This window comes from Oryza brachyantha, chromosome 4 (genome assembly GCF_000231095.2).
Source record: "Oryza brachyantha chromosome 4, ObraRS2, whole genome shotgun sequence".
NCBI classification, from domain to species: domain Eukaryota; kingdom Viridiplantae; phylum Streptophyta; class Magnoliopsida; order Poales; family Poaceae; genus Oryza; species Oryza brachyantha.
Genome location: NC_023166.2, coordinates 13,776,954 through 13,792,067, shown reverse-complemented (window position 1 = coordinate 13,792,067; position 15,114 = coordinate 13,776,954). Strand labels below are relative to the sequence as shown.

Here is a 15,114-nt window from a genome sequence, read left to right as displayed (position 1 = left end):
GAAATAAAACAATAACAAAGAGGCCATTTGTAAATACAGTTTAGAAAAATCCAAATCTTGGATTAATTTTTTTTAAAATAATTGATATTGTGGGAAAAGTCCATCTATACATACAATTTGAAAACATCTAAAGTTCCGGTCAAAAAGAATCTGATTAGAAATAAAATTTCGAAATTAAAAATAAAGAAAAATAATAAAAAACAATCCATGTGTACATATAGTTTACAAAAATCCAAATGTCGGATTAAAATTTTTAAATAATTGATATTGAGGAAAAAATCCATCTATAATTACAATTTGGAAAATATCTAAAATTTTGGATAAAAATAAGTAAAATTAAGTGAAAGAGTCAACGTATAAATATAATTTAGAAGTATCTAAAATTTGAATTATAAATTAAATATTATGCATAAAAGAGTATATGTACAAGTAAAATTTAGAATACAAGTAAATGAGGTTTCCTGTAAAATTATAAATTAGAAAAATTTAAATTCGAATTAACAATTAAAAATAAGTTATTATCAAGATAAAAGACCCTGTACAGATACAATTTATAACAATGCTAGCCCATATAATATATACAGTCCACCGTGCTAGTTTTGTAGATTAAAACAAGATTATAAAGTAATGTCCGTATAATTACTATGTGGTTGCATATTAACATCGAAAATATTAATCCAGCACAAGTTGGCTAAAACAACACATAACTAGTCAAGATGCTGCAAAAAATGATCAAATTCTTGTTATAGAACGCACCAATTTGCCAAGTTATTATACTGTTCAATAATCAAGTTCTTTTTTACTAGATCGAACCTAGCTGCTAAATTGCTGTAACCTGTAGTGTGGGTACAATTTACTCTAAATTTAATTTAATCTGTTTTCTTCCCCCAATTTTTTTAGGCGAGCGATCATACAAACGGTAATGCTGCAAATTCTCAATAGGAAATCCGTAACGAGCCCGGATTCTCCTGGATGAAATTCCTCTCTTGATAATACCCGGGGATATCTTGCAAGATTTCAGTTAAGTTAGGTCTACCTCGGTGTACATGGCTTCCGGCGACGGCGCAGCGGCGAGGGTGGAGGCGGGTGAGGCGAGAGCGAGGCAGTGCATCTGCTCGCCCACGACGCACGCCGGGTCCTTCCGGTGCCGGCTCCACCGCCGTGGCGGCACGCTGAGTGGATCGGTCTCGTGCGTGCAGTTTAGCGCCGGCGCCGAGAGCCCCCAGCTGCTCTGCCCCTCCCTCATGCGGAGGTCACGGTCGCAGCAGCAGCTCAGGCACCACCCTCCGGCCTCCTGGATGTCGTCGAGGTCGGCGTCGGACCAGCAGCTCCTGCGCTACGCCGGCGTGGAAAGATCGGCGTCGTGCCAAGATTTTACTCAAAAGGAGTATTACTCCGGCGTGCCAAGATCGCCGTCCTGCCATGATTTTACTCGGTAGTACTACTAATCAAGAACAAGAAGGGTATTCTACGGTGGGCATGCGACCAAGAACACCGAAGCCTTAACCCAGGCTGCTCTTGCTCCTCTTTCAGTTAGCTTGAAACTCTGCAACTCTGAATAATGAAATTTCATTTAGGCCAAATTGGTTTGGTAGATCGTGATTCCATTCTATAGCACAGAAATATCTCAATTCACTTTCTTAATACATTGTTAAGACGCCTTGCGGGTTGCTGTGTCGGCCTATGTATTCAAGTTGGACTAGTTCCTGCACAGTGTAATCAGCCATGTGCAATTGTTTTATACTTTTGCTATTGATCAAACGTTTGACTTTTTTTCTTCTGTCAAACACACACGTAATATATGGGGGCTATGGAGAGGACATGTATGGGTTTTTTTTTGACTTATGTGCATGTCTTTAGATTATCATCCGACGATACTGACCAGATTTAATTGATAAAATTAAAATTTTCAAACATTTAATCACTAGGCGAACCCATTATTTTGTTTCTGAATATCGGAGTTTCAGTCCAAGCATTGGGTTTATGGTGTACAATTTTTTTTTCAAAAAAAAGAAAGAGTGAATGGTGTGCACAGTTCATGCGTGAACCGATTGCTCCAGGTAAACCGATGATTGCTCCAGGCATCCAGCAGGCACAATGCGTCCACCCATGGAAGCGAGCGGAGCCAGAGGCGCAAGAAAGCAGCCGAATCCGCGGCCGCGATCGCCAAACAGGCCGCAGGAAAGCAGCCGAATCCGCGGCAGCGTTCGCTAAACAGGCAGGCAAAAGTCTCCCTGCTCCTGTCTCCTCTCCCATGCATGATTCACAACGCCATTGTCTGGGGATCCTAGAACAGGAGACAGGTATTCCTATCAACCTGTTGCATCCAAGCCTTATAATAGTACCACCGGCGTAGATGCTTCAATTAGTCTAATGTCTAATGCATGCCGGCATCTTAGTTTAAGAGTTGAGAGGATACCTAAAACTCTGAACTCATGGTGGTGCAGCCAGGTGGAGCTGGAGCACTAGCATACATATAATAGGATACTTTAGAAGCTTCAATCTAGTAATGCCAGTATCTATCTACCTGCCCCTAGCAGTCTGGCACTCCCAACTGTGCAGTAGCATGCTTAAACAAGTTGCCATTCCATTTCTTTATGCTGCCCTTATGATTGGCTTAAGCTTTTATCTCTGAATAATCTTCACCAACAATGAGCTGAACTAATGCCAATGATAGTAAGGTTGTACTCCTTACCAAAGAAGCAGATCATCAAGTGAGATGAGCTAATGCCAATGATACCAAGGTAGGAGTAGTACCTTTTGCCAAAGAGGTAAATCATCAAGTGCAGAAAAAGGATAGCTCTCACTAGAAAATAAAAGAGGAACTGAACAAGCAGGATGACGATTCCTTTCTCTTCCGGGTAACTAACAGTTCCCGACAGAAATAACTACAAGCTCTCGTCGACGCTACCTGGAAAGCTACTAGTTCTACAAAGCTTACATTTCATCTATCTCACCCTCTCTCTTTCTCTCTCTCCACCGAGATACTTATCAGCTGCCATTAGCAGTTGTGCTGCATGCAGAGTCACCGCTCACCAATACCCATCCAACGTGCTCTTGCAAAGGAATGAAGCTGTGAATCCTTCTGAAAAAGGACAGAAGGGGCAAGGTGAGGTAGAAGTTGAGTACTCACAGTTGCATCTCATTTCAACCTTAATAAACATGTCTGGCATATTTCACCGGCCAGATAAAAACAAGAAATAATAACACATAATCCTCTTGTGTCTTACACCATCCCTCCCATAATGCACCATCTGTCCCAAAATGCAAGCATATCTAGAGTTCATAAAAGACCAGAAACAATAACACCTATGCTATTGTGTCATACACTCATACTCCATCCATCCCATATTGCAAGCATATTTAGAGTTAAGCATATGTATCAAGAAAATTTGGTAATGGGATCGTGGTCGGGATTGGTTGAGGAGAAAAAAGTATGTGGAGATTGGTTGGGAAAACAAAGTGGGTGAAAAAAAAATGGAGGATTCTTGTGATTGGTCGAGATAAGAGGAGGATGGGTATGTCTTAATTTTGAGAATATTTGAACACTAGAATTAACTATATTTAGAACGGAAAAGTAGTGTTACTTTCTCCTTCCTAAATTTTAGTGTCTATTTTGATAAAAAAAATGTCTTTTTTGAAGCCCCGATAAAAATATTTTAAAATAAATAACTGCTTGGGACTGAGAAGGAAAAGAAACCAGGGTAATAGGGTCATGTGCAATTATTGCACATGTTGGGGAGTAGGTTAGTACATTTCTTATAACCAAAAGAGTAAATAAATAGAAATTTTACTTAAATATTAGTTTATTTGACCAAAGTCATCCTTATTTTGGAATGGAGAGAGTAACATGTTCAACTAGACAGTACAGATCATTATAATCCTCATGTCGGCTGTGTACGGAAGCATCTGTGTACGGAAGCATCGCATTGATAAAGTAAGGACCATCAACAAACAATGATGCAAAGCGAGATGTATTTCACAGCATGGTAAAAATACTATGAAAAATGAAAGGAGACAAATTTCAAGCATAAAACAGTGATACTTGCCTGAATATTACTTTCTTACTTTCTATTTGCGAGACTCCACCAGTATATAAACTGGTATTCCATTGAGCTTGTAGAAATTCTTTATGAAACATGCAACCACAGTTAGTAAATAATTTGACCAATGAAATTTCTTAACCAGAATAAAGTGTGTTGCGCGTGTAAAGTACGTGTGTACCTTGTACTTAGGAAGGCCAATGAGGCATGCACACTCAACTACGTCAGCTCCAGCTCGCTCTGGATTGCAAATAGTTTCAGCAATAAGTATAAACAGATGTAAACACTATAACAGTGAGTTTTTTGGTGCCATAAAAGAGAAAAGGGAAGGTCTTGAATGCCCGATTCTTATCCACGAACTTTTCGGTTGCAAGATCAAAGATCAAAATTATGCCTCCAGTCTTATCATGCATGTAGGTGATTAGCCACTCAATAGGACATATCTTCCGGACAGGATTTTGTCCCATGAATAAACAGTTTGTCCCGCTGACTCACTGGGGAGCACACTTTTCTTAAGGTCAACAGAACATGATGCCCCTCTACTCTACATATTATCACTGAGCTGTTTGATGCTTGACAATATCACATGATCCTTCTCCACTATGATCCATGAAATTCAGCTTCGCGTCCTTAATTTTTTTACTGAAGCAGCACACGATATACAAATTCATTACTCCATTTTCTTGTACTTCTCTCAGTTTTTTTGTCCATTTTTATCTATTTAAATTATTTTCGTTTAATATGTATTATTTTGATGTCAGAATATAATGTTTATTATTATGATGAAAAATATCGTGATATTACTTCCATAACAAATATCGATCCTAAACAATTTAGTTTATCTATTGCTTGTCTGTTAAACAAACGATTTTTTAAGCTTAAAATGTGTGTTTTATTATTCGCGGACTTGACAAATGAAAACAATGATACACCCCGTCGATGTAGCATGGTAGATCGAGCACAAGAAACTGAAAAAAAAATAAAAAAAATATTTTTGAACAATTATGTTCTTTGCTAGTGTTGTCACAGTTAATGAGCAACATATGCATACACGCCGATGAGACAAATTAATGGTTACTCACCAAGAAGTTTTATTGCAGCAGAAAGTGTTCCACCAGTTGCGACCAAATCATCAACGACCACTACGCGCTCACCAGGTTCAGTAGCTCCAACATGCATCTCCAAGCAATCCGTCCCGTACTCAAGTACATAGGTCTCAGAAATTACCTCACCTTTAAGAGTTGTAGAAAACACACTGTTAGCCCATTCTAAATATCAATTCCACATTGAGTTCTATAGTACATATCTACAGTCCTATTCATCAGACCATTTCAATGATCCTGAAACAACATTTATTGAGTGCACTCAAGATATAACTATTTCAGTAGTTGACATGATTAATTAGTGGTTCATGTGCTAACAGGCTCAACAACTAGTATCAGTAGTACAGAGTATGAATTTGCTACAGCACGTCTGGGGAAGCAAAATAGTAGTATGCGAGTAAACAAATTAATTATGAGCTGGTGCTCTTCGCATGAACAAATGACGTAGTTAATTCGTTTTTCACCTGGGAGTTTCTTAGGTTTGCGCAACGGTATGAATTTTGCTCCGATGGCTAGCGCAATTGCCGGGCCAAATATGAATCCTCTAGCTTCAATACCTAACATAAGTTGGAGAGTTCACCATATATATGCACAAGTTAGGCACGCAAAGAATTAAGTTTAAAGTAAAATTCACAAAATATAGAAATACAAAACTACATGTTTAAGCTGTAATATCCCAAAGCTACAGATCAAATATCGAATCTGTCACTTTCAGATTTTCTATCCCTAGAACTATTACCTTGAACTTCTCACATGTAGTTCTGCAACTATAAATGAAAAAAAAAATGTACGATGACGTTGTAATGGCTGTTTAAGTTTGCGGGTTACAACAAACGTCATAATGCCGTAAAAGTAAGTGCTTCGAGCAAACCCGGCCGGGAAAAGCTAATATAATCAAACGCTCCCACCCTCGGCCCATTCTCCGTGCAAGGTTGAGTGAAAGAATAAAACAAGTATTTTTAATATAAATTTTACTTCATGTTTTCATGCACTAATATATCATTAAACATTGCATCGAAGTGATTAACATAAATGAAATGAATTGTTCTCAATGAAGTTTTCAAACCAGATTCGTGGTTTTGGTAATTGTGCGCACCGGGTTTTATATCCATGAAACCTAAATTCTCTCCCATATTAAATTAGATGTCGTATCACTATTTTATCTATATAACATATCATTTTAATGAGATTGAAACACCGTGTCGAGAATGGACTTAAAAACCAGATATTTGTATCCACAGCCTGCATGTAGAGCGAAAACGTGAGGCTGTGCCTGTGCACACGCACTGAGCGAAAGCGAGCATAGTGAAGTCTGCGCACAACCAAACCCAACCAAACCGAGCCACCATGTGATTGCCGCCTCTCTCTCCGAGCGTGCCATCGTGCGGGAGGAGCTCCGACACCGCATGTGCGCAATCATGGCCGTCCGATGAGGGAGGCCGGGGTCCCCGGCCCACGCAGCGGCCCCGGTCCCCTCCCCTCCCCACCACCACGCGCGAGAGATCGTACGTGAGACCGAACCCGGGTCTGACCGACTCCCCGCTGCCCCTGCCACCACCGCTGCGTACGTGTGTCATACGAACCGCGAGACTCACTCCACTCAACTCCTCCTCACCCACCCAATCACCGGGCCGCCGTCCGCTTGCCCCCCGCGCTCGCTCCGACCCGGCGCATTGAATCGCCCAAGATTCCACCGGCCCCGCGCGCGCGCGACGACGGAGACGGAAGAGCGCCCGACGCGACGCGCGTACCATTCTGGCCGCACGCACGCACGCACGGACGGACGCATGCACGTCCCCCACACACACATGCGCCCCGCGGCATTCTCCTCCCTCCGGCTGCGGCGCGCCTCCTCCTGCGCGCGGCTGCGGGTGCCCCCACCAAAACCCGTGGAGGCGTTTGGTTGGCCCCTGCATTTATTATTGCCCCCCTCCCTTCCATGGACCAGACGACGAGAGAACGACGTACTATGATACTCCTCCGGTACTCATCCTATGATACGTTGTACGTGCGTGTATCGACAGTTGTCACAGTTCATAGGCATGGCATGCACCTACCGGTCTCCCGTGCTGCTAAATACTACTGTGCCGCCGCGCGGCCGCTGCTGGTGGTGCCGGAGTTCAATTATCGCGGTTGTTTATTGAGAAATGGGAGTGGTGAAGCTGCAGGGGAAAAATAATTGCTGTAGGTGGTGGTGACTGGGGCGATGACCTGATCAAACGACAAAGCGTAGGGGGACAAAAGGAGCAGGAAAGATCTCCCGCAAAGATATTACGGAATCTCACAACACCGCCGCCGCCTCCGCCGCACCGGGCCAGCACACGCGACGGGAGGCAAGTCTCTTGTGCTCATGGCCGGGTTGACCGGTTGGTTGGGACTTGGGAGAGGGGAGTGCTGCCTTTGACGGATGTTTACCTGCGACGGCCGCTATGCCCATGCCGCGGTAGCGCTCGACGAACATGTCCACGGCGTCCTTGAACACGGCGGGCCGGAGCAGCAGCGCGGTGATATCGTTGAACATGATCCCTGCACCACCGTGGCTACTATACGATCAGTCGGTTCACGTGGCCGGTCAACCGATTGGTCCGAGCGGTATATATATGAGTATATCGGGTGAGGAGGCGCGGCGGACCTGGCTTGGGGAAGTGCGGGACGACGCGGATGGCGTCGGAGATGCCCTGGAGCCGCGGGTCGGCGGCGCGGCCGTTCTCCTTCGCCGGCGCCGGAGACTCCACCATGACGTCGTCGTCGCAGCCGCGGCTGTTCTTGCTGGTGCTATTGTTGTTCTCCTCTTCCCCCATAAGACTACACAGGCGCACAGTGGAGTCGTACGTCCTCCCTCTCTCTACTGCCTCGGTTGCTTCTTGCTCACCGTCGCCGGGGACGACTCCACTGCTTCTTCTTCCTCCTTCGGCTATCGCTTTGTGATGAGTGGTAGCTGGGGGCGTATAAATAAACACGGGGGAGAGCACAGAGCGCTCTGGGTGACCGTAGCAGCGAGCGTGGAGGTAGTTTTTATTATCCTTGGAAACCGGCAGCCAGGACCACCTTTCCGCTGTGCATAGAGAAGGCCAGGCCAGGGCCGCACTCACCTCACCTCACCTCACCTCAGCTCACTAGCTTACCGGACAGTTGCCAACCTCTCTCCCTGTGTGTCTCTCACTCTGTCACTCCTCTCCGGTATTGATGAATGATGAATCATGGATCAATGACAGCGAGTAGCCGGCCGTTTGAGGTCACTTTTTCTCTAATTGAGCGAGGAGATTTCATTTCCCTGGATGAATGTGAGTCGGCAGTTGCCACTTGCCAGCATGCTGGTCTCTTTTCTTTCAGAGGCAAGAGATTTTGCCTCAAGAATCGAGACGATGCGCCACTGATGCAACAGCTGCTATAGTAGTATCTGCCTTAGCTGACACATCTTTTTCTACCGGTAGGGTTCGCTAGCTGGTTCACCTTTTTACGGTGCCCTTGCCCGTTGCCTGCCGTGCTTGCCGTGTTGAGAGGGGACGAGCCGAGCAAAGGATCCGATGCTCCCTTCTTGGTCTATCATTTGTGTACGGATGGCTTGTGGCAACTCTATAACAGGGTATGTAACATCGTTTTTAGGGCTGAAACCGCGGGACAATATGTAATTATTGTAAATTTGAATTTTAAAATTTTCAACAAAACCACTGCTATTTAGAAGGGAAATCACGTGGTATCTAACCATTATCGTGATATTCTTAATGATAATCGTAGCAGTTTTGCAATATATAATCATAATATATGTGTTGATAATCATGGTGACATGATCAATATCGATAATTGTGGTTTGGTTGTGAAAACTGCGTAATTTCATGATTATCACAATATATGTCATGATTATCACGAATATCACTATATTTTAAGAAATGAATTCTTGCGAAAAATTTTAAATCATACCACGGCTTACTGAAGCCGCACCCTGGCTGCTCGCACGATTACCGTGACGATAATTGCTATAACACAAACCATACTCTATAGTAGTTCGTTTGATCAATTATTTGCTTTAATTAAAACCTTAGTTGCGACACATATATATTTTGGAGATAAAACATTTTGACCTAATTATAGGAGAGTATTCATGTAACTAGTTGGAGATAAAACCTTGTGAATAAAACCAACCGAACAACCTTCATCATGATCACTGTGGCCGTGTTCTTTTAGCTCGATTATTCTCAATTTTTCATTGTTGTTACGCACGTGCTTCCTAAACTATTAAATGATATATTTTTAAATATATATATATATGTAATTTTATCAACTCACATTTGTACACTAGTTTTTTAATTTTATAGTAATTACTTTTATTATTAATATTACATAGCTATAAAAAGAATCATATAATCTTTCATCAATAAAAACAACACATCCTCAACAAGTGATTTGCTCCGGATAATAAATGAGTGACTTGGCCGAGAGAGAGAAAGAGAGAGAGGTTATAATGCATCCTGAGGCCGCGTTCTTCAACCTCGTAAGTTAACTTATCACCCTCGTTTTTTCGCGCGCATGCTTCTCGAACTGCTAAACGGTGTATTTTTTTAAAAAAATTTCTATAGGAAAGTTATTTTTAAAATTCATATTAATCTATTTTATATTTTTTTAATAATTAATTAATCATTTACTAATCTATTATTACATTTTCCGTGTTGGGGTAAGTTAACTTACCTCCATTCCCACGAACGCAGCCTGAGTGTGAAGCTTCACCAATATAATCAAACGGTGTACATTCATTTGACTCTGGTCAATAAGTAGTAGAAAAATAAGCAAATCAAAAAATAATTTATCATAAAATTTGTATACGTACTATCAACGACTTAAAGGCTAAGATTTAAATAGTACACTACGACGAAAAAACACCGAACCAGATATAAAATTGAGTCCAAATTTAATCGTTTAAAATTGTTATGGCTGATAAGCCAATAATAAATGAAGAGAAATGGCTCAATCAAACTATATCTACCAACATTCACAGACAACTCTTTAAGGGAGAGTACATGAGTGTGTTTGATTGCTTGTATCTTTTTATCATGACCCATTTCTTCCAAGCAAACCATGTTTTTATGCTACCTAAAGAAATACACATGCAACATTTTGGTTGTTTCTATTAGCTTAGCCTGCTTAACATGATATTTTTATTTGATTGACTGTATGAGAGATACTCCTTCATTCTAACATATAAGCATATCTAGGATTTAAATTTTGTATCACAATATAAATATTTTTTGCATTGATTTCTATGATTTCAATCATTCTAATGCTTAGAAAGGGAATCTAATTAATTTAAAATTCAAAAAGTAACCACTGAACTTATCTGGTCACGGAGGAGAGTTTTACTCGGATAGGATAGAATAACTTATCTGGTCTGGGTACGAGATTTCGCTTATCTAGTTGTACTCTAAAAGGTTTTCTCCAAGTCCTACTCGGAGAAAGAGGGATATTGATTAAGTCACAAGGCATACACAAGCTAAGATCAAAACTCTATGAGCAACCTCGTCAATATCCACCCAATCCAATCTTGTCAACTTCGTCAACATCCAACTATAGGATAGTATAGCCGAGTAGATAATTCCTAATCATGTAACTATGTACTTCTTGTAGAGTTTATATAAAGTCAAAACCGGCTTTGGCCAACTGGAGTAGGGTTATTATCCATCCATCAGAGGGCCTGAACTAGTAAAAAAAAATCCTTGTCTACTTTTGACCGGTGTAGTCTCGTGCATATCTTGACACTGGCTGAATCCTACATTCTATTATACTATAGTCGGACCTCTATTTGACGATAGGGTGTATGTTTTTTATGTGACAAATAGTTAGGAAGCCATTAATTTGCTCCAAATAAAAACATCTATCCACGTAACATAACGTAAAGCATAGGTTAAATAGCATTTGAGTGGGTTGTATTAGCATTTTTGCGGTCAATTTAAATATAAATGTTGGGTCTGACCATTGTTGCCGCTACTTGTGGTTTTCTTTTCATCCTTTGCCTAAGCTTGCCTAACCTTGTTGGACTGATATAATGGTTTGGAATCATTGGACATCCACTCGAAAATTTTATCGGTTCAACCAACTAGTTCATGTAAGTAAAAGTTTTTCTAGGGCGTCACTAGGAATTATAGTAATAAATTAATGGCAATGACCACAAGAACGGCATCATAGCTTGGGACGTTCCTTATTTTACCATGTCAGGCTAATTCCTCATTGCCCCGTAAGCATGAACTTAGCAACGGATTAATCAAGAAATCTAGCTCTTGGGTTTAGTAATTAAGAATTTGACTGGAGACATTGTCCAATATAATATCACAGTAAAAAATATTAATCAACAACAAGTAAAAGCTGAGTTATTTGCAAGGCATGAGAGAACTCAGGCCTAAGTCTACACCACGACCCATATATAGGGAAATTCGATCGGTCTATTGATAAAAAAGTAGATTTTAGAAAACTCATGTTCTATAGTCAAAGTTATAAAAAATCATATGTACTATGATTTGTGCATATAACTCCGGTATCATGATTTTAATGTTTCAGGAAACCCCACCCCTATATGTATGTTAATTGTGTATTTGATTAAATTCATCATCTTATAAGGTGTGTATGAAAATATAATTACTGATTCATTAACACAACGAGTTACTTTAACTTTTCTATATTTTAGATAATATTGTTTTAGATATGCTAAATCTATATGAGATTTGAATAAGATGGATTTCTACGAAATCGTTGTCTATATATAAAACAGGTGTTTATATGTGACATAAGAGTCATACACACATGTGGTTTTCTTCAACATTTACCATAAAACATGAGATCTCTAAAATTTACTAAAAAACCATTATCAATGAAATATTGTTTGTCGTTAAAGACTTTGGCGACACTCACATTAATACTCATAAGAGCTGCAACATATCATTGATTCAACAAAGCAAAAGTATTATTCAAAACCTATCTATTATATTACAGATAGCTAAAAAAAATAAGGCATCATGCTTGCTTTGGAATCTAGAAATTATCACATTAATTCAAGGAAAAAGAAAATGATGTGAAATGTCATATCATCGTGGGTCTACGTTAGAATGGTGTATATCGATTTACAATGGTATATAAATTACAATTGTGCCTATACAAACAAAAGCTAGCTATATACAGAAATAGAAACTAAAAGTTATATACAAAATCCAACATGGGACAATTTCGTTCTTATCTCTGTTTCAGATTCTAATACTGATTTTACCCCTCTTTTTTACATTTTCATTTTTATCCCTGTTTTTTTAATTGAACCAACAGTCTGCCCCTCTTTTGGATGAAGGGACTAATGGTATTAACTTGGAGGTTAAAAGTATTCTTTTACCCTTTCTTGAAAATTTTATTTTTAGCCATGTTTTTTTGTCATTTGCTTTTTTTGTCCTGTTGTTGTATATATATTGGTGTGACTCACAGCGGGGGGCAAAACAACAGGTGACAGAAAAATAAGGCTAAAAATAAAATTTCCAAGAAAGGGTAGTTACTTTTAACCTCCAAATTAACACCGTTAGGTCCCTTCACCCAAAAGAGGGGCAGATTGTTGGTTTAGTTAAAAAAAACAAGGGTAAAAAATAAAAACCCTAAAAAAAGAGGGGTAAAATCAGTATTAGAATCCGAAACAGGGGCAAGAACAAAATTGCCCCAATCAAAATCTATATTAAGCAAGTTAATAGTTGTATATGAAATACAAATCTATTTTCAAAATAAATACTAACAAAAATTCATGAGTTATATATTAAATCTAAGAACAATTTTACCATATAAAAGTAACAGATGATAAGATATTTTGTAGTGTAAAAATTAGTGCCTCAAGATACTAAAGCTTTAAATACAAATTTTGGTACCTATAGATACTTTTCTAATGATGATAAAATTTCCCTAAATCTAACCATACATTTATCAGAAGTTTTACTATCCTTTATAAAGTACCCAAAATACCAAAATTTCAGTATACTCACCGGTACCTTCTATGGAACAAAAAAAATATTTTTCATACATAGTATATGTTTCATACAAAAAATATAATAAATATAAATAGAGTTTGTGCTGGAAAATCCCTAGTTGTGAAAAGACAACTATCTATATTTTCCTTCATGTCTAGTACATCCGTCCCAAAATAAGATCATTTTTCAGTTTCTAGATACAATGTTTTGACTTTTCGTCTTATTTGAATTTTTTTTGCGATAAATTTTTTTTATCGTTACAAGATGAGAAAGCATGAATAGTACTGTATGCGTAACTAATTTTTAAAGTTTTTTTACAAATTTTTTAAATAAGACGAATGGTCAATCTTTAGACGCAGAAATCGAAAAAAAAGTTATTATAGGACGGAGACAGTAGATGCAAGCAATTCATCTCGACTAATGAAAAGCATTCCAATATTGGAGTGCTCAAAAGGACACCTTGCCTCCGGGATCGCTCCTGTTTGCAGCCAATGACAACACGTGTATGGGACGTACATACATGTGCGTGGTAAGGTTCAGCAGCCCGGCCGGCCAGCGGAGGCCTAGCTAGGGTACGTACGTACGTACGACGGGGCCGGGGGATCTCCCGACCGGCCGGGCAACCCGATCCTGGGCAATAGCGCGCGCGCGCGTGCATGACACCGCGCGCGCGCACCACCACCACAACATATATACGGAGGAGATCGATTGTGCAGCGGGACACGCAGCACGGCTAGCTGTGGCCTGTACTTACGTACGTACGCGGGGTTCACGCGGATGGATGCGCGCGCGCGGCCATATATGTGTGCCGGCTCGATCGTCGACAGTGCGTCGACGTCGACGTCCTCCCCTCCTCCCCTGCGGCCCTCACTGTCGAAATGTTGATGCAGCAACCAGCATTCATGTCGACCAAGTGGTACGTACGCAGCTAGCTAGCTAAGGCCACACACGTTACAACCGCGCGCCTGGCGCCGCTGGCCGCCGTGCGCGCGCGGCGTACGTACATACACGACGCGCGGGCGAGAGTGAGCATGCACGGATCGAGCGGCCGGTACGGTGACACCGCGGGAGACGGGGAGGGGGAGGTGCAACCGTGAAACGAGTGTATATTTTTGGGTCGGCGACGGCGAGTCGCGCAGCGTATCCGGCCATCGATGGCCAGTGAGACTCCGGATGATATTGGCAACCGTATCCTGCATTCCTGCACTAATCCCTGCTAGCTCACGGCTTCGGCTTCGGAGTTCCGACTGGATGCTTGCTTCGGAGTAATTTACAGCACTGTAGTATGGTTTAGACTTTAGTGATCGTTTTGCTGTGTATATGGTTGTTTTCTTTGGTGGATGAATGATAAAGTATAAAAGATTTTCTGTTTTTATAGTCATTAATAACATAAATAAAAAATTAACTATTATAAATATTAAAAACTATTTAAAAATATAAGATAATGAGTTTTTTATAAAAGCTTTTTTTTAAAAAACAATTTTACAATAGTTGAGTAGGTATAGAGAAGTACCAAATTTTAGTGTAAAATTTGGCATTTACACTAAAATTTTAATACCTCTTGGTACCTTCTTGAGGACTATAAAATTGTTCTTTTAAAAATATACCGTTTAGCAGTTTGAAAGTCATGTGTATAAAAACCGAGAAAATCTAGGAATAATTTGATGGAACGAACACAGCCTATGTCATTGGTTTTATGTACTAGTTATTTTATATCAACTTCTATAGTGTTCTTGAGGCTTTGACGGATTACTCTTAGTTTTTTATAGGCTTTTTCACATGTTTTTCAAACTTTTTAAAAATATGTTTTTAAAAATCTATATAAAAATTTATTATTTCATTTTTAGATAATAGATTTTATTTTTATAGTAGTTAATTTTATCGTTTATATTATTAAATACCTTTAAAATAATCCTTTATCCTTCCTAAAAACACATCCGCATCCATTAGTCAATGCAGATGATAGTCACTGACAAATACCGGTTG

The 15,114-nt window shown here is 40.0% G+C and overlaps 1 protein-coding gene across 2 annotated transcripts; it reads right to left on the bottom strand.

Annotated features, from left to right (window-relative positions):
* Positions 1-2,540: 2,540 nt before the first annotated feature.
* Positions 2,541-8,158, bottom strand: LOC102721157 (adenine phosphoribosyltransferase 2-like). 2 transcript variants are annotated; one of them, XM_006652422.3, is made up of 7 exons: positions 7,779-8,137; positions 7,562-7,672; positions 5,611-5,703; positions 5,126-5,275; positions 4,225-4,283; positions 4,050-4,128; positions 2,541-3,085 (listed from the first exon to the last, which is right to left on the bottom strand). In XM_006652422.3, the coding sequence occupies exons 1-6, from the start codon at positions 7,945-7,947 to the stop codon at positions 4,072-4,074; spliced, it is 639 nt and encodes a 212-aa protein (XP_006652485.1). In that variant the 5' UTR covers positions 7,948-8,137; the 3' UTR covers positions 2,541-3,085; positions 4,050-4,071. The 2 variants fall into 2 exon arrangements, with proteins under 2 accessions (XP_006652485.1, XP_040379431.1); XM_040523497.1 differs by lacking the exons at positions 2,541-3,085; positions 4,050-4,128; positions 4,225-4,283 and adding an exon at positions 4,290-5,011 and having other exon boundaries at positions 7,779-8,158.
* Positions 8,159-15,114: the final 6,956 nt, after the last annotated feature.